The sequence below is a fragment of the Geospiza fortis genome, unplaced genomic scaffold (assembly GCF_000277835.1).
Source record: "Geospiza fortis unplaced genomic scaffold, GeoFor_1.0 scaffold66, whole genome shotgun sequence".
NCBI classification, from domain to species: domain Eukaryota; kingdom Metazoa; phylum Chordata; class Aves; order Passeriformes; family Thraupidae; genus Geospiza; species Geospiza fortis.
The window spans coordinates 569844-593810 of record NW_005054312.1 but is presented as its reverse complement, the minus strand read 5'-3'; the positions used below and the strand labels follow the sequence as shown (position 1 = coordinate 593810).

Below are 23967 nucleotides of genomic sequence, written 5' to 3'. Positions count from 1 at the left end.
AAATCAAATTTCTATAAACTATTATAACTTTATTTGTAAATGAATTCCCACAATGGGAATTGAGTTAGGTGGAGCTGCAAAAGCCAGTTTCAATTGCAAATCAGGATCCAAACAAACTGTTTCTAAAGTTCTCTGAAAATAAAATAAATAAGCAGAAGTTGTTTTTCCTGTTGTGGTGTAATACTGACTTTCCTGTTATCACTGACCACTTGCTGTTTTGAAATTAATGACAGAAAATTCTGTTTGAATTCAAAATTATTCTTTTCCTTTTATTTCTTAGTCAGACACACACACAAAAATACCAGTTTGCCCAGTTCTATGTGTTCCATATAGCTATGGATAACCTGAAGTATCTCCATGTTTACTGATGAGTATTATGTCTACAGATGTCAAACCACAAGTTAACTTGTTTACCTTACTTTCTACTCAATATATAGCATAACTGGATTTAACAGAATACAAGGTTCATCACCACTGAATACTGACAGTAAAGCAAAAAATAATTCTTAATTCCTGATTAAACAAAAAGTTTACATCTGACTATTCTTTTTTTGTCATTGTCAGCTAGCTTTGTTATTTTTGTGAATTTCAGAGACTGACATTGACCAAAGAAAATATTCTGTGGTCAGAATGAAAGGGATAATGCTGAAATAAACACATGTTTATTTAATGCTTTATCAATGGATTAAAGCCAAATCTTCCTAAGGCTAATTATGTATTATATATTATGCATGTATTTTATGTGTTATTATAAGCACATTCTAGTTTTCAGACTGAGAATGCTTGCTTGTGTCATTTCCATGTGACTAAAACAATATGAAAATCAAGGAACCAAGTATACAGGAATAAAAGAAAATCTCTTACCAAGTCTTTGCTGTCACATTCAAGTCAAATCTTTTCTCCTGGAAAGCAAGAATGTGTAATTTTTAAATTTTCAATTTTCTATTTTCCCTTTCAGTCTTGGGGTCAGAGCTTGATGTATAACCCAGCAAGGTCTGGCAATCACAAACTTCAATGTCTGAGATCTTGGAATATATTTCCAAAAGCATTCACTTATCATTAGTGGAACACCCCTACCTACAGATCCTAAATCCTCCCAGGCTGAAGAAACCATTAAGCGTCCTGGTATAAGAGGTTTCTGAGACTCACACAGTAGGTTCCATTTCCTGTACAACTCATAAGCTTCCTGCAGCATCCTGAATTACCATTTTTTGTGCCTTTTCCATTCTTTACACTGTAGTACACAGCACATCTCTGACATCCTAGCCATAGTCTAAGAGTGAAGAGACTGCAAAGTCTGCATTTGCTTCTGCCCATGCTTTATTGTCTCTTAAAAATCATTATTCCCATCTTCATATTAAGTTATAAAATGTGCTTTGTTCTGAGAGGATATCTTAATGGCTCTTTTAAATCAATATTCTCATTATATTATTTAAAATACATACCCTGTGACTAATATTTTCAGCATATTTCAATATATTGTCCTTTTAAATATCTGGTTGACTAAGGATAGGTTTATTGATGTTTTCATATTTTGTGCTCGAGGAGCAACTTTCAGTTTGGACCCCAAGCACAGGGGGAGTCAGCGAGTCTTTGGGTAAACAGGGGGAGATGTTCTGAAGGAAGTACGGTATTTTCTTACATCCTTTTATGTCTCTGTCTCCACTACTGGCACATAATGGAGATTAATACTGGGACAACCTGCCTCTGTGGAGAAAACATCTGGAGAAACAAAGCTCCTGTTTTCTCAAAGTCTAATAGAAAAGCAGAATGTTTCTGACACTCTTAGTGGCCATCTGGGACAGCCTTATGAGGAATGGTTTCTATTGGAGTGACCCTTTATTGCCAACACCTGGAGGTGATGCCTACCTCTGCAATGGTTGTTTTCCTTCCCATGGGCAGCGAGTTCAGCATCACGACAGGGGAGCCCGTCTCTGTGCTGTACCTACAGGACCACTGGGAAAACAACACGCTTTAGGATACAACCAGGAACGGGTTTACCCTCTCTCCTTCCTCCCACTTTCTTGAGAGCCATTCAAAATCCCTCCACCACTGAGGCCACTCCAACATACAGGGTGGTAGCGCCTCTTCTTTGGCAGCATGACATCCAGCGTTGGCTCCGCGTACTTGATGTAGTGGAACTCAGTGGGACACGCTGGGCTGACCACTCCATTGGGGCCCAGCACAATATCCTGCGTCCCCTCAAAGGAGCCCTTCACAGTCAGGGAAAGCTCTTTCTCTAAAGTAGCAAAACAAAGATTAATATGATTAAGCAGAAAAATGTGCTAGCTTGATTAAAAGTGGGGTGAGGGTGGCACAGCTTTGCCCAGGGCAAAGCGCTGGCACTACAGGGAAAAGAGCAAAGTGGATACTTTTCTGACAGAACAGAACTGGGATTTCAACTTTATTGTGCATTTAATAGACCTTGTTAACATATATCTAGATGAGGTCATTGGAGTCTATAACAACCTGATGTGTTTACCTGACATTAACTCTACTAAATACTCTAAGCACTATTTATTTCACTAACACATTAGATGGAAGGGGCATCTTCTCATAAGTAAGCATGCAATTACTGGTAAATAGATGACAAAGCAATAACCTTACTTGATTTTTGCTTCGTCTTCTCTGCCACTTCAACTTCCAAGCAGCAAAGTTCACGACACTGTGAAAGAGAGAATGCAGGATTTTGTGAGAAAGATCATCACATCCCATCCTCGTTACAGGGAGCTGTGGACCCCTCAGCTTGGAGTCACTTGGAGTTCTGAATTCCCTGGCATCTCCGGGCTTTTTCCCATTAGCTGCTGACTAAAGAAAAAAAAAAACTTTGGAGGAAGTTGCAGGAATCGCATGTGTGACAATGACTTAAGATTGAGCACAGTGAGAGGAATATACAAAGAAGGAAAATCAGGACTGTTTTCATTATAGTAGCATAACTATAAAGGGTTAAACTACGAAATAAATAAAGCTATGTCACTGAGAGATCAAGAGGCAGTAGTAGGAAGGGTTTTCTGAAGAAGTATTGTTTTTAGCATTTTGGGGGTTGATTTTTTTTTATGGTCCTCACTCTTCTTCAACATACTGTGTTTTGACAAGTCAGTATTTCATACAGAACTTACCCAAGGGAAGGAAAGGTCTAGGTAGCTTATCAAACTTCACAGCCTTTTTGTCATTGTGTTCTGATAGACAGTAGTACACTTTTTGAAGTACTAGTACCAGAGAAAAATTCTGTCTGTGTGTGTGTGTTTGTGTTTGTGTGTGGGTGTGGTGTGGTGTGGTGTGGTGTGGTGAAGTATAGGAAAAATTAGAAATAGGGAAGTATAGGACAAATGGGATATCTCCAATGAACAGGTAAATAAAATGTCCCATTCTGAATGTATCTAAATAGGAAAGAGGAAAGAAAGAGAAAGAACTGGTCTACTGGCTTCTTTAACCCCCACCCTCCCTTTCCCTTTACATTAAGGAATCATGTATAGAAAATATCTTGGGACAGACACATACCACCAGCACTCCATTGCTAGCAATCGTTTCATGAGGACCAGATCTGGGAAACAAAAACATGGATTTTTTAAAGTTAAACAAATCCCATTCATCTTTACCCAGGATGTTGCCCTTTCTTCCCACTTAAAAAAACAACAGTCTGAGGGGACCCCAGCAAGCATGTAACGAGCTCCTTTCCTTGATTGCATGGACTGAGCACTGCTCTGAGGACACTCATCTCTGTACCAAAGCTGAGCAATGTGTAACATGGTTATTTTTTTACAGTGCAATCTCATGATCATCTAAAATGGAATCTCCTGTTAGGCAGTCAAATTTTTCTCACAGTAACATGTGAAAAAAATGTATTTCAGCTGATACACCAGCATGTCCTTTTTGGGAAGACAGTTATATGTATTTGCTGGCATGCAAATATTCTGAGTTGCAAGGGACCTATGAGGATCCACACCAAGTCCAACTCCTGGCCCTGCACACAAGAACCCCAAGAATCACACCATGTGCCCGAGAGCATTGTCCAAATTCTTCCTGAACTCTGGCAGGCTTGGTGCTGTGACCACTTCCCTGAAGAGCCTTTTTCAAAGTAGCACAGGGCAGCCAGTACCAATTACATGGGAAAAAACCCAAATGCTTTCCGGATCATTCAAGAGAATGAAGGAAATGTGAAGTCAGGACATGGTGTGGAGCAACTTGACTTCTGGCCTTGGCTCTCCAATAGTATGAGAGCTGGCCTTAGCTAGTCACTTTATTGCTGCCATGCCTTAGTTACCTTGTGGCAACACAGAGACAAAAAGGGTGATTCATGGGCGGCAGGCTGACCATGCTGGAGAAGGAGGCTTACATCCTTACAAGAGTTCCCATCCCATTGTGATTGTGTTAGGCAGAAAGAAAACACAATTACTAGGATTCAAAGAGCACTGCAAGGGAAAACCGAAGGAATTGGAGATACACTGAAAACCTAACTAGGATGTTTCAACACTAAAACTGTGTCAAATACATAACCTGAAACAGGCAAGGAAAAATTGATAGGCAGGAATGCTTACACATTCAGAAAGCCTTCTGAAATGCCCCCAGGTAGATAAATCATTGAATAATTTGGGTTGGAAAGGATCTTAAAAGTCATCTAGTTCCAATCCCCTGCCATGGGCAGGGACAATGTCCACTAGACCAGGTTGCTCAAAGCTCCATCCAGCATGATCTTGAACAGTTCCAGGGATGGGGCATCCACACAGACCTCTGGGTAACTGGTAGATGCATCGTTGAGAGCAGCTAAGCTACAGAACAAGCTAATCCATCAGGTGTTGGGGACTGCAGCAATAATGTAGGAGAAGGCTGAAACTTTTTTACAGAAATACCCAAAGCATGACTTCTACTACTGTTTTTTTGTTTTATCACTAATGATTTTTGCATTTTTAAAATAATCTCTTAATCACTTACGCAACCTCCAATTTGAATTCAACCTCTAGTTCCTCCGTGGCCTGAAAGCAAGAAGAAGATGAATGAAGTAGCTACATAATGCTTTGTCCTTAGTCTAAGCCCAAGTCCCTGATAGGCAATATTGAAGTTATTGGTTGCAATGAGTAGCCTGCGATAAATACTTCAGACTGGGTGGCCTGAATCAACAATTCAGCCAGATGATTAAATGATTCCTTCCTCACCTCCTTCTGACTACACAATACAACCAAAACAACCTATACTTCTTAGTGTGAAGCTGCTGCAAAAAAACAGTTTGCAACTTCCTTTATTTTCTGAATTCCACCCTTTCCTTCCAACTATTCCTGGCACTGTCCTGCCATGACTTACTGTACTGGCTATTATCTTGGAAATTAAACATACTTTACACCCATTACTTTACCATAATAAACAGAGAACATTGAGTGATTCAGAATTCCTATTATGCAACCCCAAGTAAGGCAGTGTTGATGTGTACAAGCTGATTGTGAATGACCTAGTTTGGATACCAGAATTTGTCCCTGGTAGTAAAAAGTTGTATGTGAGATATTTTGTTGATCTTATCCTTAGATCTCAAAGGGAATCAAGATTATTTTTCCAATTTTATAGATGGCAAACTGAGAAACAGAGTGAATTGTCATCCATTTATAGCAGGATACACACAGGGGCAAATTCATCTTTGCCTTTTGGGGTGAAAGTAGACACAAGCAAACGGGCAAGGCTTTATGAGTTATGGGAATTACTCAGGTTATGGATTACATGGGGAAAAAAATATGCAGATTATTCACCCTGAAAGAGTTGTATGGCCTTGGTGTTGCTCAGAGGTAGCTCGCAATTAGATCCCTCCCCTACCTACTGCACTGTTTCAGTCCTGTGGTCTTTAATAATTTAAAAAATATTGCAAAGAAGAGTTCAGACTCTCAAATTCAGATTTTTTTAACCACATTTTTGTGGTTATAATTTGAATGGCAATTAATGCACTCATTACTGGGATAAGTAATCCATGGCAGGTTCAGAAAGATTTTGAGACTGTTCTGTAACTCTCCACTGGTTTCCCAGTTGCTTTAGTTGCTTAGTTGCACTTACATTTGGACTAGGTTTGAAGTATAGGATCACTGTTCTTTCAAGTGGAAGTTTAGCAGTATCAAAGAGTGCACAGAGGAGATGGTCATCTGGAGTAGCAAAATCCTCATCATACACCGTGAGCTCCAGCACATTCTGGAAAAAGAGAGAGAAGAATTTGTTATTGTTTCTCAGGCTGGACATCATTAGCTCCAGGCAAAAAGTATTGCTGAGGATAAGCTTAAGAAGAAAAGCTGAGAAATTAAACATCATCCCCCTTTAGAAAAACATACTTGAATTGCATATTAATTATTGTCTAGCTCATTTTAATTGCTGTAATGAAATTCATTGGCTATACCCATACAACAGCTTGGGTAACTCCCAGATTCTGTATCCATCTGGCTCTGACCTGTCTCTTGTTTCCCTAAAACTTCAAAACTGAGCTCGCTTTCTGGCCTTCCTACATAGCACCATTGAACAGGCACAGGAACTCTGTCATATCTGCTGTTAAATGCTTTGAGCAGTCCTTTATTGTGTGCCATCTCTTAAACAATTCCTGGGCATGGTTCAGGAAATACATACACAAAATCTTCAGGCTGCTTCAAGCAGACAGCTTTGGCTCCTTACCTTGACCTGACTCTGGATTCTGAAGTAGAAGGTTTCGTTCCACACTGGATTGTCAGAGTTTCTCACGGTTTTAGTGCGTGACCTTTCACACGTCGCAGTCGGCAGCCACAAGGACACGTAGCAATCAGCCTGGCTTACTGGGCAGGGGAAAGGCAAAACAGTTGCTAACTGGCAAAGGCAGCAGAGCTGCAGGACACTGGAGAGGTTACTGCAGCAACTGGTACCAAAAACAAGCATAAGTTATTTAAAGATAGAAAAGTCTGATGCAATGTAACTTTCCAAGATCCCCTTCTGAGAGGGAAAAAGCACTGACCACAAGATGACCTAGAAGAGGAGGTGGCTTCTGTTCTTCCTTGTATGGGTTACAGACAGCACTGATATTGTGCATTTAAAAAAAATCCACTGAGAATTTTTTCTTCTAGTCAGCCACTTCAGTTTCTCAACCAACAAGCTTTCCTGTGCTCATGTGTGCAAGCACACACACACACACACACACTCAACCTGAGCTGCTCTCTGATAAGAGGAGTTGGGACCCTCCTCCACTTTTTGAGAACAAATGCAAAAGGTCTTCATCTCTGCCTTGCCCTCAGTGATGTTCCTTGTGAGGGTTTGTGAAATGAGCTGCAGAACTACGCCTGCTGTATGTGATGGCAGAGGCTTCCTCCAGAAGGAGCTCACTGAATTAGACATTGGAATTTAACTAACTTCTGCCTACAGGAAGAAGGGGGACCTCTTCCTGTAGGTGGAAGTCTCTCTCCCAAAAGGCATCAGAAAGTTAGTGAAGGATTTTACATCCTCTTTCTCACCTAAATTAAGGTATATCTCAAACAGCTACAGACAAAAATGCCATTTACTGTGTTTCTTCTTGGAGGTTATGCAAGGTACTTTGGCACCTTGAAAGCCTCTCTGATGCAGTTCTCAACAAAAAAAATATCAGCTGTTATGTAATGCAAAAGGTAACTAGCTTTGAGAATTGATGTCCTGTGATGTGAGACTTTTGAGAGAGACGTGATGGCAGCAGTAAATGGAGAAGATCCTTCAGCAGCAGGTAAGGACTCTGCAGGCAGAGCAGAGAACAGGAGCTTGTACACTGACCTGTGGGGAAAAGCAAAATCTTGCCTGTCTGCCACAAGCTTTTTTTCTCTTCTTCTTTTCCTTCCTTCTCCACCAAGTTTGCCCCATGTCACCCTACAGCTACTGACTCTTTCAAACTGGTTGGAGGCTGCATTTTATGCTGTTGAAAGTGTTCAAGAAGCCTTGCTGCTTTCCTGTCCAAGTGAGAGTGAAAAAAATCTGGAACTGCTTGAAAAATGATATATAAATTGTGATAGGTCAATAGACAGCTCAATGATTGGTTTTCAATTTTTTAACATTACAGTGCAGGAGCAACAACAACAAAGTTTAATTCCGTCATCTGTTTTTTCTAAAAAAAGTTGTTGAGAAATTAACATATTCCTACTGAGTAAAATAAGAATTCCTCCACTGGAGAAGTTTGTTTGGAAAATATTGAGTAGGCCCTAGCCTTCTGCCTGTCTTACTCTACTTCACATTTCATATCTTAGTTTGGCTTTAAAAATGAGATTCTGACAGCAATTTCACTGTACTTGTCTAGAGTCATATCATCCGCTTTAACTCTACCTTCCCACCACTCTTGCTTCTTAGCCTCCTTGTGAAAAATGACTCCTTATTCACCTTCTTTGCCTCTTCTGTTTTGTAGCAAGAGCTTCCATTTCCTCCTCAATAATTTCACTTTCACACTTAAGGACTGTAGACTATTCAGTCTCTCTGGATGTAAAAGTTGTTTCAAGTTATTCTGTTTCCTCAAGTGTTTTTTTTTTTTAATTTTAATCTGGGAAATTCCATGCAGACAATAATGCTTTGAAGAATTTTGAAATTGCAAAAATATGTATTTGAATAATCTAGACGTAATGCTAGTGATTTTAAAATGCATTAAAGGTGATTTTTTTGTAACTACTATATGACTTTGGCTTTATCATTTCAGATCAATGACTGATGGCTGTTTGGCTGGCAAGCACTTTATTCTGTTGATGTGATTCATCATTCCTGCATATCTTAACTGTACTTTGAGATACAAAGCATATCAAGCAATCCTTAATCAAGCAATCCTTAATTAGATGAGTAGATGCAGCCAAACTAGTCAGCTGTGTATTTAATGCAAAATGTTGCCTCAGTTCTGCTTGCACAATCTGTTTCTACAACCTCATTATTTGCCTTGTTGCCTGACACACAGAAGATCTGGGATGAGTCCCTGATGAACCTTTTTGTGTTCTTGCTTCACCACACATGTGCCACAGCCATGGACCAGGAGGGAGGTGCAGAGCGTGCAGCCCAGTGATGTGACCTAGGATACAGCTGTTGTCTGCCTCACTCAGAGCTGTGACACAGGGAAGTCCTCTGATCCTTCTCCCAGAAAAACACGTGACAACCACAAGGTAAGACAGGAATGGTACTGCATGGTAAATCCAGATCTTTGTCTCTCAGAAAATCTTTTCTGACTCTTCATGTGCAAGACATTATAGAGTCAATCACTGCTGCTCACAGCAAAACAGGAGAATCAAGAGACTTGTGAGGGTTATGCTCAAACTCAAGCCAAGCTCATGCTCAAACTAACTTCAGAATCCTTTTACACAGCTCTATTTACTCAAACAAAACAAACTGTTAACTTGTCTATTTTGTGTGGAACACCTCTCCACAGCGCACATGTGGATAGTCCGTGTTCTTTTACAAAACAGTGGTGTTTTCCTTTCCAACTTACTCCCTTCCCACCACTTTCCTGCCACGTGACTCACACTCTTGCTCAACTGCAAGTCTGCTGCAGAAGCCTTAGAAAGGAACAAGCATCCAGCCCTCAGTTAGTATGTTTTTTTAACTGTCCTCAGGGTAATTAATGATGGCATTAGCCTGCTCATAATGATTGTAAAAAGCTTTTCCCTGTTCAATTCCTCTTTGTCAGAACCAAGACTGAGGATGTTGAAAAGGTTTGCTCCTCCCAGCCACATTTCCCAAGGTGCTACAACTCATCAGCAGAATTACCCCTTGTTTTTGAAAACATGGAATAGGGTCTTTCATCTACCTCTGTCAGAAACTCTCCTTTCTTTGACAGAAAGTACTTATTCCCAAAAGCACATTCAAGTCTTGAAACCAGTCAGAAAGCACAGGGAGAACAATGAAACAGCAGCAAAGACTGGCCTTGTTTATAATAATTAGTTTACATAAACACTGGGCTATTTCAGAAACACTAAGAAAAGGTTGTTACAAAATTATAAAAGATATAATTTGCCTGTTTCCTGAGTTACCACTAAGAATGGAGACACTTACAGGCATCCACTCGCTGGAGATTTCTCATCCGGATGATCCTTACGGTCAACAGGTAGCAAGGAGAGGATTCTATCTAGAGAGGAACAGTAAAAAGGGGGTCTGAATAAGCCTTTGGTGGGAAAAAAATACAAATGTGCAAACTAACTGGATGCCACAAAGCACAAATACAGCTGGTAAAACTTGGGCCAATTATCTCACTATTTTGCAGAATGAAGCTTCTGCTGTTAAAAACGTCTTAACATTTTATATATTTCACTGTCTTTTTACTTTGTTACTCTGAGGTTCCAGATTGCTCATCAGAGCAGAAAAGACTCTGAATTCCAAAAATGAATAAATCTCTGACAATTTACACAGCCTGTGAGATGCTTGCAAAACCTTTCACTCTGAAATTGCCGAGTCTAGTCTACAATATAACTACAGTAAATGTCTTGAACAGATTAAATGCACTGGTGGGCACCATGATGAAGTTGTCAAAATGCCATCAGTCTTAGTCAGAGTTACAGTCAATCCCCCTAGTAACCACCCATATGGTCCCATAGCATTGAAAAAAAATGCTGTGGAGAATATCTTTTGTTGTGGATTCCCGTGGGATAAACCCAAAGTACCACTTTTTAAGAGGTTTTTTCTGCTTCAGAAACATTGATTTACTGCAATTTACAATTGTACAAGAAAAAGAGAAATAGTAATGCGAACTTTTGTAAATCACAATTATGAGATAAGCCAATGGCTCCAAATTGTTTCCGGAGAATTTAGGATCCAAAGATTTAGGTATGGGTTGCCTTTGGAGAAAAATAAAACATAAAGACTGAGAGTGCTAAACTTCCTTTGTTCCCTTTAAATATCTTGGCCTTAATTTTCTATAAAACAAGTCTCTCAAGCTTTTGTGGCTGCAGGGACCTCTTCCTATTTATTATTAGAAGATAAATGTGAGTTCCTTCTTCTAAGGAACACAATTTCCTGCTGGCTCATTCCATAAACCTGTCTCTGGCTCAGAGCTATATGCAAAAGGTTATTTTGACCAAGCCAATAAATAAATCAGCATTTCCTGTGGCTGTGACACATGGTTATTTCCTCACACTCCTAGAAACATTTCCATCTGCATAAGTGGTCACAGCAGAGCCCCACAAATCATTCTTTTTGACAATTGCTATTTTTATAAACAGGTTTCCTCTCATTTAGGAGCATCCTTCTATTTCTATAGCACTTCAGAGACTTCCTATAACCATTATAAACAACCAGACAAAATAGATGTTAAGACAGAAACTGGAAGAACCTCACTTAAACCAATTTTTTTTTCCCTCAAGAGAACAGAGAAAAAGGGTCTTATTTACAGATGGAAAGATAATTATGCCTCTTTCGTCACAACAAATTATTTTTCCAATATGCGATTGGAATCCTCTATTCTTTCCTCTAACATATCATGTTATGTTAAAATCTTTTTACAGAGTTCTTTAAAACCATTGCTGTTTCCACTCCTCTTGTATGTGTCTCAAGAAATTGATGGCTTTTTTCTTTTTTTAGTGCTTCTTCTTGAAATTCAACCAACAAAATCTATTTACCTTCTATTTTAATTGTTCTCAAAAGAGAAAAGTCCTTACAGAAGCTGCAAAATTTGAAGACAACTGGTGGAAGGATATGTCCTCAGAGCTACCCTGTGCAAAGACACTGGTTCAGATTTTAGAAACGGTATAGCCCATGTTAATACAGTTCTACACCCTGTTAATTTACCCTTCCTCTCAGCTGGGTAATGAGCAAAGTGGATCACCACACTCACATGTTAGGAATGAGCTTAGGCACCTCAGCATATGCCCTAGAAGGCAGAAACTCATTGTTCCTTAGGTTCTGCATAAACATGGGGGAAATTGTAGCAGGCATTTATCTCCAAAGATTGTGTAAGGTGGTGCCAGCTCCTGGATCAGCTCTGGCAACACTTCCACTGACAAGTGGCACTGCTTGAATGAGAACCAATGAATTCATTGTTTGCAAAGCAATTTGTGATTCTTAGATAGGAGAAAACTTGTGGTGGGTTTCTTCTTTTAAAGAATATTAGATGGTTTCTGCCATCTGACCACCTTCTTCCTGGTTCCCATGCAATGACTTCTTAACCTGTTAGCCAGATTTTCCTTATCTGGCAGGGGGAAATCAATTCTTAGAGACACAGGATTCACAAAAGGATTTACTGAAATGTTACTGAAAAAAACCCCAAAAATAAAAAAATTCAGTGGCTTACAGAAGCTGCAGTAATCAGCATCTGTGCTTGCACTAGGGGAGAGGCAGATGCCACCCGAGGAAAGGCAGGAGCCGAGCCAGGCGTCAGTCCCGACAGCCGCGGCCTGGTGGCAGCAGCAAGGACAAGAGGGAGGGTACAATGCACCCGGGGATCAGGCCTTGCCAGTTCTTCTGCTCCCAGGAGGATTTGCTATTTTAATTAATTCCTGTAACATCTTAAACAAAAGAAATGTATTTAAATAGCAGCTGGGACAACTATAACATGATGTACCAGGGTCTAGTTATAGAGACAAAGAAAATAGCAGTCACGCATGTATAAAACAAAAGACAGAGGTTCTGTTATTCTGTTTGCTTAACACCTATTATGATATCCTTACCAGAAAAAAAAAAGCTGCTGCTTTTTAGTGAGGTTCCATATACAGAGAAGTTTCCACCACAGCAAATTGTCAGCTTGTCAGCTTGTCTTCAATTTGGTGTTTCCCAACTTGTGCTCATGTATGTGTAACATGCAGTATGCATGCAGTATAGCACTCTGAGGTGCCAGTGCATGAGTAGGCTGTACAGTGCTAGTTTCTCTGAAGTCCCAGGGAAATGAAGTTTTACTGGGATTCTCCAAACAGCAGCCTCCATCTAATGTAAACCAGACCTCGTAGTCTCTTCTTCTGATTTTATAGCTCTTCCCATAAAAAAAAGCAACATGGTATGATACTTGGCACTAAGCTACTACACTGGTATAAGTCAGGGATTCCTCTGTCATGTGAATGATACCCACTTTCTCCCAGCTGAGGAGCAAGAATTTGAAAACAGAAATTTCTCATCATGAGCATTCTGGTGATGCAGGCTGTCTGCATTCCTGGAACATTTGTGCCTCTGCAGCCTCTTTAAAGTCATGCTTATATTCAGATGTAAGTATGTGTGGCATGCATCCATCTCAAGAACCACTGCTGTAAATTACTCCACTAGTTTAGGTGTGTAACACATCCTGTCATAAGTGGCTGTGGAGCTGTAAAATGGCAGGACTCCTTAATGAGACAAGAGTCCATGAGACCAGAGGGTGATGGTGACTCTATTTCTTTATCTTTTTGTTTTGTTTTAACTTGCTTTTCTCTCTGTGGCTTTATTTCTTCAGCCTTTAGGCTTCTCCATCTAACAGACTCTGCCAGCATGGACGGTTGCTAGCTACATCTTTCTAGCTTGTGATATCAATAGTATGAACATTCAGCCCTTCACTTACTGTAGACTACCCCAATCACACAATTCCCCAACAGTACAGTCAAATGTGCACTGGGTGAATCCTTTTAAGGTTTTTTTTTGTGTTGGGTGCTTGGTTCAGCATAGATGTACTATTAGATTGCAGAATATTGTAGCTGCCTTCCCAAAACAGAGACCAGTCATCCAATAACACTGATCCAGATAAGAGAACTTACTTTTGAACCTTCAGGAGAAGTCAACACATTCTCAGATTTGATTGTTGCTCTTTTTAGATTGGTATTTATTCCAAAGCAGTTATAAACTAATAGTGAAACAGTGATGATACAGCGAAAACTGTATCGTCATCAATGAGCAGGTATCTTCCAACCAGATACTTAGCTACTGATTTTCTACATGAAATGTGAAACGTGTTCCACCTGGTCTCATGAGTAGGTGGTCTTTCTCATGCTAGGTGCAAAACTGTGATGAGGAAGCAAAGAAAACTATGTGTGACAGTGTGCTGGTACTATTACCTATTCCAGTGCAATTGTAGTGCATACTATTCCACAAACCATCCTGCAAAGATCAGACAAGATTTAAAAATACGTCTAGCACAATCAATTTACTTTTACAATGGCTGAAAAAGCCATTTCCACACACCAACCTGAAAAAACGTGTGTCATCTATAGAACCCATGAAAAAAACTTCCTCTCTATCCACACATTTTTCCTGTAATCACCCAGTAATAATTCCTCCATGTGTTTCTATGTCATCTACTAGCTCAGCAGCCTTTCCTGGCAAAGATCAATTCCTTGCCTCGTCTAAGGTATTCCTGCATTCCTGGCTCAGAGAAGCATTCTGCTGAGATGAAATCACTCCCAGGATGTTGCAGGGAACTCCCTTCTTCATCTCCAAGTGCTAATTTAACTAGATGGTAGCGAGAGACCAAATCATCCCTTGCTGATGGTGCATCTAGAGCTGGTGGTGTGTGAAAGTCAATCTTGAGCTGTCTGAAAGTCAGGTCTCCTTAAAGAGTGTGTGTGAGTTTTTTACAGTTGCAGTCAGGATGCTTCAGGCTGTGAACATCACTCACCAATCCCTGCCCCAGCTTGCTGCAGCCATGGGATGCTGTGGGATGTGCTGGGGTCCCCTGTGGCAGGCTGCCCAGACCTGCTGTTCTTGGCCACTTCTCTGAAGTTCTTCCTCATTCTTGACAAAATCAGGCTCCACAATGGAAGAGATGCTCTAATTGCTTCCTTCCTTCACCTCCTCCAGGCTGGGGAGGGCACCTCAGCTGAGGGCTATGGGGCTGTGTGTGGGCATGCAGGTGATGCTGATGATCACTGCTGCCACAGCAGTGCTTTCCACCAGCTGTGTGTTTTGTGGGCTTTAATAGTAATGTTTCTTCTTCTTCTGATCAGACCACCTTTTCATCAGGAGTAGCAGAAGTCTTGGTTGGATATCAATGAATTTAAAATGCCAACACCCATTTGAAAAAGTCCCTTTCAGGCATACAGCCACAGCAACCCTGGTTCCAGCAGGGAAAATTTTTCCACATCCACAGGAGCATGACAGGTATGTGCAAGGTCATAAGAATTGTATCCTTCAGATGATTGCTTCCTCATACATATATCCATCATTGTACTCAGAAAACTTTTGAGGAATGAGACTATGCACATTATACTGTGCTTGAAAGACATTTCCAAAAACAAAAGCTTCAAATACTGATCAACACAAGATGGGTACTCTCACTGCACAGTGATCCCATAAATGCAGAGATGTATAATTATATTTAATAAATAAAAGCATTATTTATTATTTCTGTTCCTTATTATATAAATCTGCAGAGATGTTTTATTTGATTGATAACTCAGGCTAGTTGCATAGCCCTGTTAATATTACCTTCACCTTTTAATGTTTGTACATGTTTAACAATCAGACTCCTTCAGATTTTGAAAAATAGGTCTATTTGAAAACTTCAACTGTTCAACTGAATGTTCAAAATTATTTCCATATGTAAAACTGTATCCAGAGCAATAGGCTAGTCCACTCATAAAAAAACCCCAGTGCCTTTTTATAGTGCTCTGCCCTCCCTAAGTAGAACAAATATGACAGAAAGAAACTAGGCTGAGCATGAACCATCTGAGGGTTGAGACTCTTTACACCTAATTCCAGATAGCTGTAAAATTAGTGTTTATGTCTAACAGCTGTTTAACATTTCTGGATTCTCATCTAAGATGGACATTACCACAGGACATGCATCACACTCTGAAAATCTCTCTTTCTCATTACCAATTCTCAAGGGCATTTATAGGGCTATCTCAGGTACAGATGTTTTGCACTTTTGCATATTGTCAAATATGGATTAGACAAACCATATTTCAAAGTTTTGAGCTGATGGCAAGTGGCCCCATTTGATTCTGTGAGGTTCATTTTTGAAGTGGGAGGTGTGCCGGAATGTGTGTAATTTCAGCAGTCTGTATTTTAGGCAACTCCATACCAACACTTAGGGTGGCAGAGGAGGCACCTGGGCTCAGACCAGCTTCCGCAGCTGGGCAGAGCTGCTGCTGGAGCCATGCTGCTGCAAGCACTGTGGGGCTGGGGGTGGCTCAGGAGTAGACTCCTGCCTTTCCAGTGGATGCTGAGCCTGGGGCTGGAGCTGCTCCTGACAGCAGGCTCTGGCCCCTGTGGGAGTCCAGTCCATGTCCATGCCAAGGAGCCTGGCCCCAGCCCTCCTGCCTGCCTCAGCTCCTGTTCACATTAGCGAGCCCAACCTGCACCAGAAGCAGATGTCACATCTTGCTCTGCAGTGTGGCAGCTCCTCACCCTTCCCATGATCTCAAGAGCTGCTTCCAACTTCCAAAACCCAACAGGAACCAGAGCTCCTATTTTGCACAAGGGTCAGAGCTTAACCTGTCCCTCTTCTGTTTAAGGGCTGCAGCTGTCCCAGCTGCACAACCCTGAAAGAACAAGGAGCCCATGTCTGGCAGGGAAATGAGGTATGACTTGACCTGAGATATGATGCATCTTAGCCTTATTAAAACATGGCTTATGGTGAATTTAGAATTATGCGCCCAATTGTTCCCCTCCCCTTCCTTCACATGCATTATTATATGAGACCTACTGCAATCCTCAAATATTTTGGTACAAACACAAATGGTCTGAAATACCAGAGCTGGCTCTGCCTGTTACTGTAGCATGGGCCTAAGTACCAGCCAAGGCTCAAATAATACAGATTTCTTAATGCAGATAAACATCAGCATGTTGGTGTAAAGACACATGCAGTTGCTGGCAAATGCTGTCAGAGGTTTCTAACAGACAATCCCTCTGAGCAGGCAAAGACACTCATATTTAGGTCTTCAGGTAGTTTCAGTGATGAAAAATAAATATTTCAGAAAAAAGTAGGAGGACAGAAAAATATATATGCATCCTTTACATGAATGAATGATTGTTGCTGTAGCCAAACAATGATCATACAAGTGCATAGGCTGGAGTGTGGAATTCTGAACATAGATGAAAACAGTGTCTCTGTAACCACATGCAAAAACAACTCAGTCCATCACCAATGCATTGTCATGAATTTTGTAATTTTATAATGTAAAAAGTGATCCTTCAGTGTGAGACAGTGATTTAGTGGTCTAGAAGAAGGTTATGGATATATCAGATGATTCTTTTGGTCTGCTACTGTCACATCTGTCCCCTCAAATTTCATGAGTCTTAAAAGTCATTGATCTAAGTCTATATCCTGAGCACACAATGGAAAAACAAACACATCACTGTGTGGGATTAAGAAATGGAGACAAGAAGTTACTTGTCATATGTATAATTATCCTAAGTAATTATAATCCAGGAGCTCAAATATTTTTCTTTCTCTCATGGTGCTTTAAAGTCCCTGACCCCTTGTAAGGAACAGATATTATACCAAAAATTGATCAATAATTTTTTCCACCTGTTTTTACTATCTACAGAATTCTTCATCCCAGACATGATCCAGAATATTAGTATCTTCCCAGGCTGGAGATACCAGACATTGTAACTTAAATATTTGCAAGATTAAATGCCACAAAGACCCTAGACTTATTATATAATATATTCTGTAAAAATACAGTATCATCTTTTAACAACACTATTTATTTTTTTAATAATAATCCTAATACTGGGATTAGGATTAGCTAAATTTTGAAGAGTGCATGTGAAAAAACAAAAAATTCAGTGAATATGAATAAGAATTTGTTTAAATTTGTGAGCATCCAAACTGCAGCAGAACTACGCAGCTTATCACAAAGTCTACCTGTCTGCCTGTTCACAGATTTCAACTTTCAGACTTTTCAGTTTCATTTTGCCTCAGTAGAACTTGTCGGCATAGACAATACTGCAAATTTCCGCAGAATTATCTGCTTCAGAAGCAAGCACTTCATGGGACAAAACTGTTATATGAATCACTCAAACCTCTCAATTGGCAGATAGGAAATAATGCCCAGACTCACCACACAATACCAGAATGAAAACTCCCATCAAAACCAGTAATTTCTAACCAAAAAAACCCCAAAACTTTGACTGGCACCCATGTCCCAGAAATATCCCCAGCACATTCAAGCATCACTCCTTTTACAGAATCCCACTACAGTTTCTTTCCTGATGGAGCACAGTAGTCGTGAAAGATCAGGGTTCAATAATCCAGGACCCCCTCATAATTTGCAAGGATGGAGATCATGCTACCAAATCCATTGCAGCAGAGCATGTCTCACTGTTACTTTTGGCCCTTTCAGTTACAAAAGGTATTGTGGAACAGAAAGCTCACCAGTGAATTTCTTGTACGAGTGAGACATTAAAATACTAAATATTCAGCCTGTTCCAAAGAAAATGTAACAAGGAATTAAACAATTATGGAAGCTGAGCCACCTGGTCCACTTGAAGGTGTCTCTGCTCATTGCAGGAATTTGGAACAAGGTCACCTTTAAAGGTGCCTTCCAACCCAAACCATTCTATGTTCTATGAAAATTATAAATATAAGAGGAATAAAATGGTTCAAGCAATAAATTTAGGGGGTCTTTCCCTTGTAACACTCAAGCTGCTGCCATCATTCTTTATGCTGCTGCCACCTGAGCCTTCTCCCCTTTTGAGAAAAACAAAACCCTTAGCACTCTTTGGTTCTTGTTCTTGATACCTTGAAATCACCTTGGTCCGCCCCAGTACCGTCATCTTTCCTGTTTTGCCATTCACCATCTCCCAAGGAACCGAGGCCTGAGTTTCCATCCTGAATAAAGGAAAAAAGAAACAATAAATGATAATGTTAAAACAACAGCAGCAGCATTATCAGGATAGATAATTAATTTCTACTTGCAACAATTTATGATGAAACCTCGATTAGAAGGGCTGTTGGTTACACCCAGCTGTGTTACCGCACTCAGATTAATGAACAAACCACCACATGTTTTGGTGCACACTGGCACAAAATCCATGTCAGGGGTACCCTTGCAAGAGAAAATGAAGGAAGACCATCACAGCTGTAAGGTACCTAGAAGGTGTCTCTATCCAGTAAAAAAGGTTTTGCTTTTTCTTTTGAATGTGATCTTTTGGCAATCTGCTCTTACCAATATTAAACCTCAGTTCCAAATACCCCAGAACATCATCTGTGAATTTGAACATAGAATGTGATACACTGCAGTTGCAAAATTTTAAATCCAGTGTTTCAATCTTTTTCAGGGAAGAGAAGTTCCAAAATATTTCTACAGTGTAGGGTGCCCCCTTTTGAAGCATTTCATAGAGCACCATTAAAGGACAGTTTCTACAAAAAAATGTTGAAGATGTTCCGCTTCTATGTCCAAAGCTCTTCCTGAAGAGATGTGCCTTCATCCAGACAGGGAGCACATAGAACAGTGCATAATGTACCGCATTTAGAACTAAATGCAAACCTTGAAACAATGCAGAGAAGGCAAGCAAAATTTAAAAAATTCAGAACCAAAAAGGGAATGTGTAAGTGAAATTCGATTCTGTATTCCTGGTCATAATCATGTCCTTATCCCATTTTCAACAATAAAAAAAATGGGTTTGACACATTATTATACATGCCAAATATATCTTGCTATTTATATAGAAATATGAAATTTTTAATAGAAGTAGCATTTAATTGCAGAAGAAAAAAAGCTGACAATTCAATCCCCTGAAGAAAGTTTCTCCCCCTGTTCATTTTTTCCCCTTTCTTATCTTTTTCTGTCCCCATACTACTCTGACTTCTCTCGTTTTGTCTATGAAGATGAGATCTTTGGCTCCAGTGGATTCAGAAGGAGTTTTTCCACTGACAGCCTTGAAGAGAAAATTTCACCTTCAATTCCTTCAGGCAGAGGAACTGCTGTATAGTCCCATCAGACAGCAAATTTGCACACTAGGTTGAATACAAACACACTCACAAAGCAGGACTTTGTTTTCTGTCAAATGCAGAGGACATTAAGTGAAACTTTAAAGCTGTTTTCTTACCCCTAGTGCATTTGATGGTATCATGGTCTTCCCTTTCATGTAGAAGAGCTCTTCTGGCAACTCCATGGGCTGCAATTCTTGAGATATATTTGCAGAATATACTTCTGGCTCCTCCATGGGCAGACATCCTTTAGACATGTTTTCAAGATATAGTCCTGGCTCCTCCAGGGGCTGGAAGCCTTTAGACATGTTTTCAGGATATCCTCCTGGCTCCTCCATGGTCAAGAATCCTTTAGACATGTTGTCAGGATACAGTCCTGGCTCCTCCATGGGCAGAAATCCTTTAGACATATTTTCAGGATATAGTCCTGGCTCCTCCACGGGCAGGAACCCTTTAGACATATTTTCAGGCTCTACTCCTGGCACCTCTGTGGGGAGCAGCTCTAGAGACATATTTTCAGGATTTACTCCTGGCACCTCTGTGGGCAGTGGTTCTAGAGACATGTTTTCAGTATCTGCTTCTGGTACCTCCACTGGCAGCACTTCCCAAGACATGTTTGCAGGATGTACTCCTGTGGGAGTCAATGACTTGTTATTTTATAAAATTACCTGAGGCCCCACCCATCTCATCTAAGTAAAGGACGCCCCTCCCACTGGGAAGGCAGTGGAGCGCCAAGGGTAGAGTGCTCCAGGGAAGGACCTTGCAGCACAAGCGCCACAGCCAAAAGGAATGTGGTACCTTCCTCTGACTGGGAGCCTCTCCCAGTCTGCACCTGCCCCACGGGTCCTGCACTGCTGCCACCCTTCTCTGTGTGTGGAGGGTGCTGCCACTGAGGCCTGCTCCTTCAAACCCACTTCTTCCCTGTCCTGAGCAGGGACACCTCCTGTGTGGGGGAAACTGGATCCTGACAAAGGCCTGTGCATCTAAATAACTGGTAGTGACTTCCCTGCATGCTGACACAGCCCTGTGCACTTTGGTCAATGTCTCCCCACAGGCAGGGGGGGCCTGAGCCCAGTGCCTGCAGAGCACTGCAGAGCCCTGGAGATGGCCATCCCCAGATCACTGCATGGGCATGCAGCTCCCAGCTCCTCCTGGGCTGCTCCTGTTCCCTCTTCCCAGGGGAGAGAGGCCATGGTGTGGGTGCAGGGCTGGGGCTTCATTTTGCAGAGGTGATCTGTAAGTAGAGAAGGTGATTGACAGGCTGGGAGCAGCAGCACCAGGGTGTGACAGGACAGCAGGGCAGAAGGACACTTCCAGGGGGTAGCAGAGGTCTTGAAGTCAGTGCCTATGGCTCCAGGCATGACCCAGGACCTCTGCTGCACCCAGCAGTACCTTAAATATGGCAAAAAAGGCACGAGGAAATATCTAATAGCTGTGCAAAGCAGGTAAGAGTTATGCTTTTATACATTTTCCAGAGAAAGGCAGTTGAACTTTAAATGTCAACTGTGGGAAACTCATCCCAAGATGAATGGCATATAGGATCCAGTGGTTAAGTTTTATCACTTCTATTTTACAGAGATTTGTTCAACCAAAGAACATGAACAAAAGAGCAGCTGAACATCTCCAGGCTTACCCAATGGAAATTACCATCTTCAACACAGAAAAACAAATGAATGACAAACTAGGAGCTCCAGTAACAGTAGGCTTTGTCACAGCGTCTGCATTCCCAGCATGAAAAGTAGGTCTGCCCACACTGGAAGTACAAGAGCATCTTTTGGCCTCAGGTCACAGACACTTTGAGCTGCATCCTGGAGAACTCCTTTTGCAGCTTAATTTAGAGAACATCAGTCATTCGGTGGGGGAGAGGGTTTGGTGTTTGTTGGTTTTTTGTTTGTTTGTTTTGGAGTTTTTTGTTCTTGTTTTGGTTTTGGGGTTTTTTTTTTGGGGGGGGGTGTTTGGTTTGGTTTTTTGTTGTTGTTTTTTCTTTAAATCTGGTCAGAAAAGAAGACCTGGTTGACCTTGGAAAACCTGCCATGGGACACTAAAAATACCAGGATACTTCTCATTAGAGCATAACAACTTTCCCAAGGCTGGTTAGTTCAGAGAACCATTAGCATAACTGAGGATAAGTGATAGAAATCCCTCTAAAGTTGGTGAACCTTAAGAAAGCTGAGATTCTCTGTCTTTAAGGAAGCCTGTGGAGAAGATGGATTCTATGTACAGACTTCCCTGTCTGCAGAGTGAATTCCCCATTACAGGCACACTTGGCTATCTATACTGATCTGGATGGCCTTCAGCTAAATCAAGGTACTCTGCTCCCATCTGAGTCATTCCACAGGGAGCAACATAAAGAAAGAAAACTGCAAGGTTCTCATTAACAACTGAACTAGTGCCATCTCATTTAAAATTGGAACGTTCAAAGGTGGATGGTTTTCAACTTGGAGAATGAAAAGCAGATGCTTCAAGTGGAAATATTTTATGTCTTTACATTGCATATTTCAGTAATTTAAGGATAGATGAAGGAAAATAACCCACCTGTTTCAAAGATCTAAATGTAGTTGCCCTGGCAGCAAATTGCAGACTACTCCTTTAGCATAGTGATATCACAGTCTTATCTGTTTATCATACAATGTGCCAAAACCAGCACAACCTTGTACTTCCTCCACTGCTTATGTTTCTTACTCACCAATGCAGTTTGCAGAAGCATCCCTCACCTGGCAAAGGAACCTGTATTACATCTGACTGCAGAGACAAGCTGTGGAGAAATGGATCTACATGACAAAATTTTCAACAAGTTCAAAAATAGCTTTGCAATTCCTTTTAATCACAGTCTTGGACTGGACCAAAACCACAGACAGCCAGTGTCCTCCTAAATTCCTTGCAACAATATATGCTTGCCTAGCCTCGAACAGGCCAGGCAAAATGAGCCTGAGATTATTCTAACAAGGCAGAAGCACAACCAGGGCCGACTGTGACCACCTCACTACTCTCAAACGTACAAATACTTCTACACAAAAAACAGCCCTGGAGAGCAGAGTCAGATGGGAGTTCTGGCTCAGCTACATGCTCTTCCTGCAGGAGAGGAGTGGTGTCTTAGGCCATCACTTGTGCAGATTTGGAGCAGAAGAGAAAACTCACGGGAGACAGGGGCATTACTGCTGTTTGTTATCTTACCCCTGCAACAGGTAAAAATGAATCTTCTGGGAAATAAATTTTAAACTAGAAAGTTTAAAAGTACTAGAATGTATTCTTGTTAAGCTCATAACTGAGAAAAGTATGGCACCTTGTATCCATTGCATAGATGCATCAGCATTTGTATGCATCTAGCATATATAACTAGAACAAACCACTGATACTGAGAGGTATTCCTTTCCCAATAGGGAGGCTACCATCATTAGTGATTTTGTACATCTCTGCACTCACAGTTAAACACCTGTGTACTTTTATTGCATATTACAGTTACTGATGCATTGGATAAAGCCCAAAACTTACCATTCCAGTTTTTGAGCTGCCTAATTGAAGTGTAAATTTATACTCTGTTTTATCTCTCTCAGATTTTATGCATGTTACAAATGCACAGTCCTCAGTGGTTACCTGTAAAGTGAGGAAGTCCTCTGTGCCTGGAGTTCTCTTACTTTGGGATGTTTTTCTGTCCTTGGAGACAGTTTCCCAGGACTTCAAGTCTATGAGAGCAGTTCCCAAAGGTTTGGAATCACTGCTCATTCTCCACATTTCTGCAGACTACATGCAAGTTTATCATATCCCCATCAGCAGAAAACCAGCACAAGTACAAGATGATCAGCACAGTTCTTCCTCCCTGTGCCCAAATCCAGCAGTGGGTTACAGGCCATTGACTCCTGCACCAGCAGAGATCATGGACTAGAGATTATGAGTGACTAGAAAAGGTGTTTGTTAAACATCTGTGAAGGATTTTCTGAATTATTTTCTGTATGTGGGACCAAAGCATTTAATCTTCAACAAATTCTAGGCTATCATATAATCTGTTAAATGTCAAAACAAATTTATAGTCTATATTAACAAAGCAGATATTAAGTTAAGAGAAATGCAGCTCAAGGAGGAATTTGGGGCATGAGTTGCTTTTAAGGCTGGCTGTCATCCAGCTGAATAGCAGAAATTGAGAAATTGAAGAAACAACTTGCTCAAGATTTAAAAGTATATATTAATATATGTAGAAACTTGCAGCTCCTTATCTG

At 40.8% G+C, this 23967-nt stretch overlaps 1 protein-coding gene across 1 annotated transcript in view; it reads right to left on the bottom strand.

Annotated features, from left to right (window-relative positions):
- The window catches only part of LOC102035277 (cytosolic phospholipase A2 epsilon-like), a 31798-nt gene extending 11590 nt beyond the window's left edge, over positions 1-20208 (bottom strand). The window contains exons 1-11 of the mRNA XM_005419535.1: positions 19873-20208; positions 18563-18652; positions 9976-10048; positions 6637-6773; positions 6034-6165; positions 4933-4973; positions 3502-3544; positions 2608-2665; positions 2073-2239; positions 1870-1956; positions 865-902 (exon numbers count right to left, since the gene is read on the bottom strand). Coding sequence (XP_005419592.1) covers positions 865-902; positions 1870-1956; positions 2073-2239; positions 2608-2665; positions 3502-3544; positions 4933-4973; positions 6034-6165; positions 6637-6773; positions 9976-10048; positions 18563-18652; positions 19873-20163 — 1157 coding nt within the window. The 5' untranslated portion in view covers positions 20164-20208. The remainder of the gene's footprint in view (positions 1-864; positions 903-1869; positions 1957-2072; positions 2240-2607; positions 2666-3501; positions 3545-4932; positions 4974-6033; positions 6166-6636; positions 6774-9975; positions 10049-18562; positions 18653-19872) is intronic.
- Positions 20209-23967: the final 3759 nt, after the last annotated feature.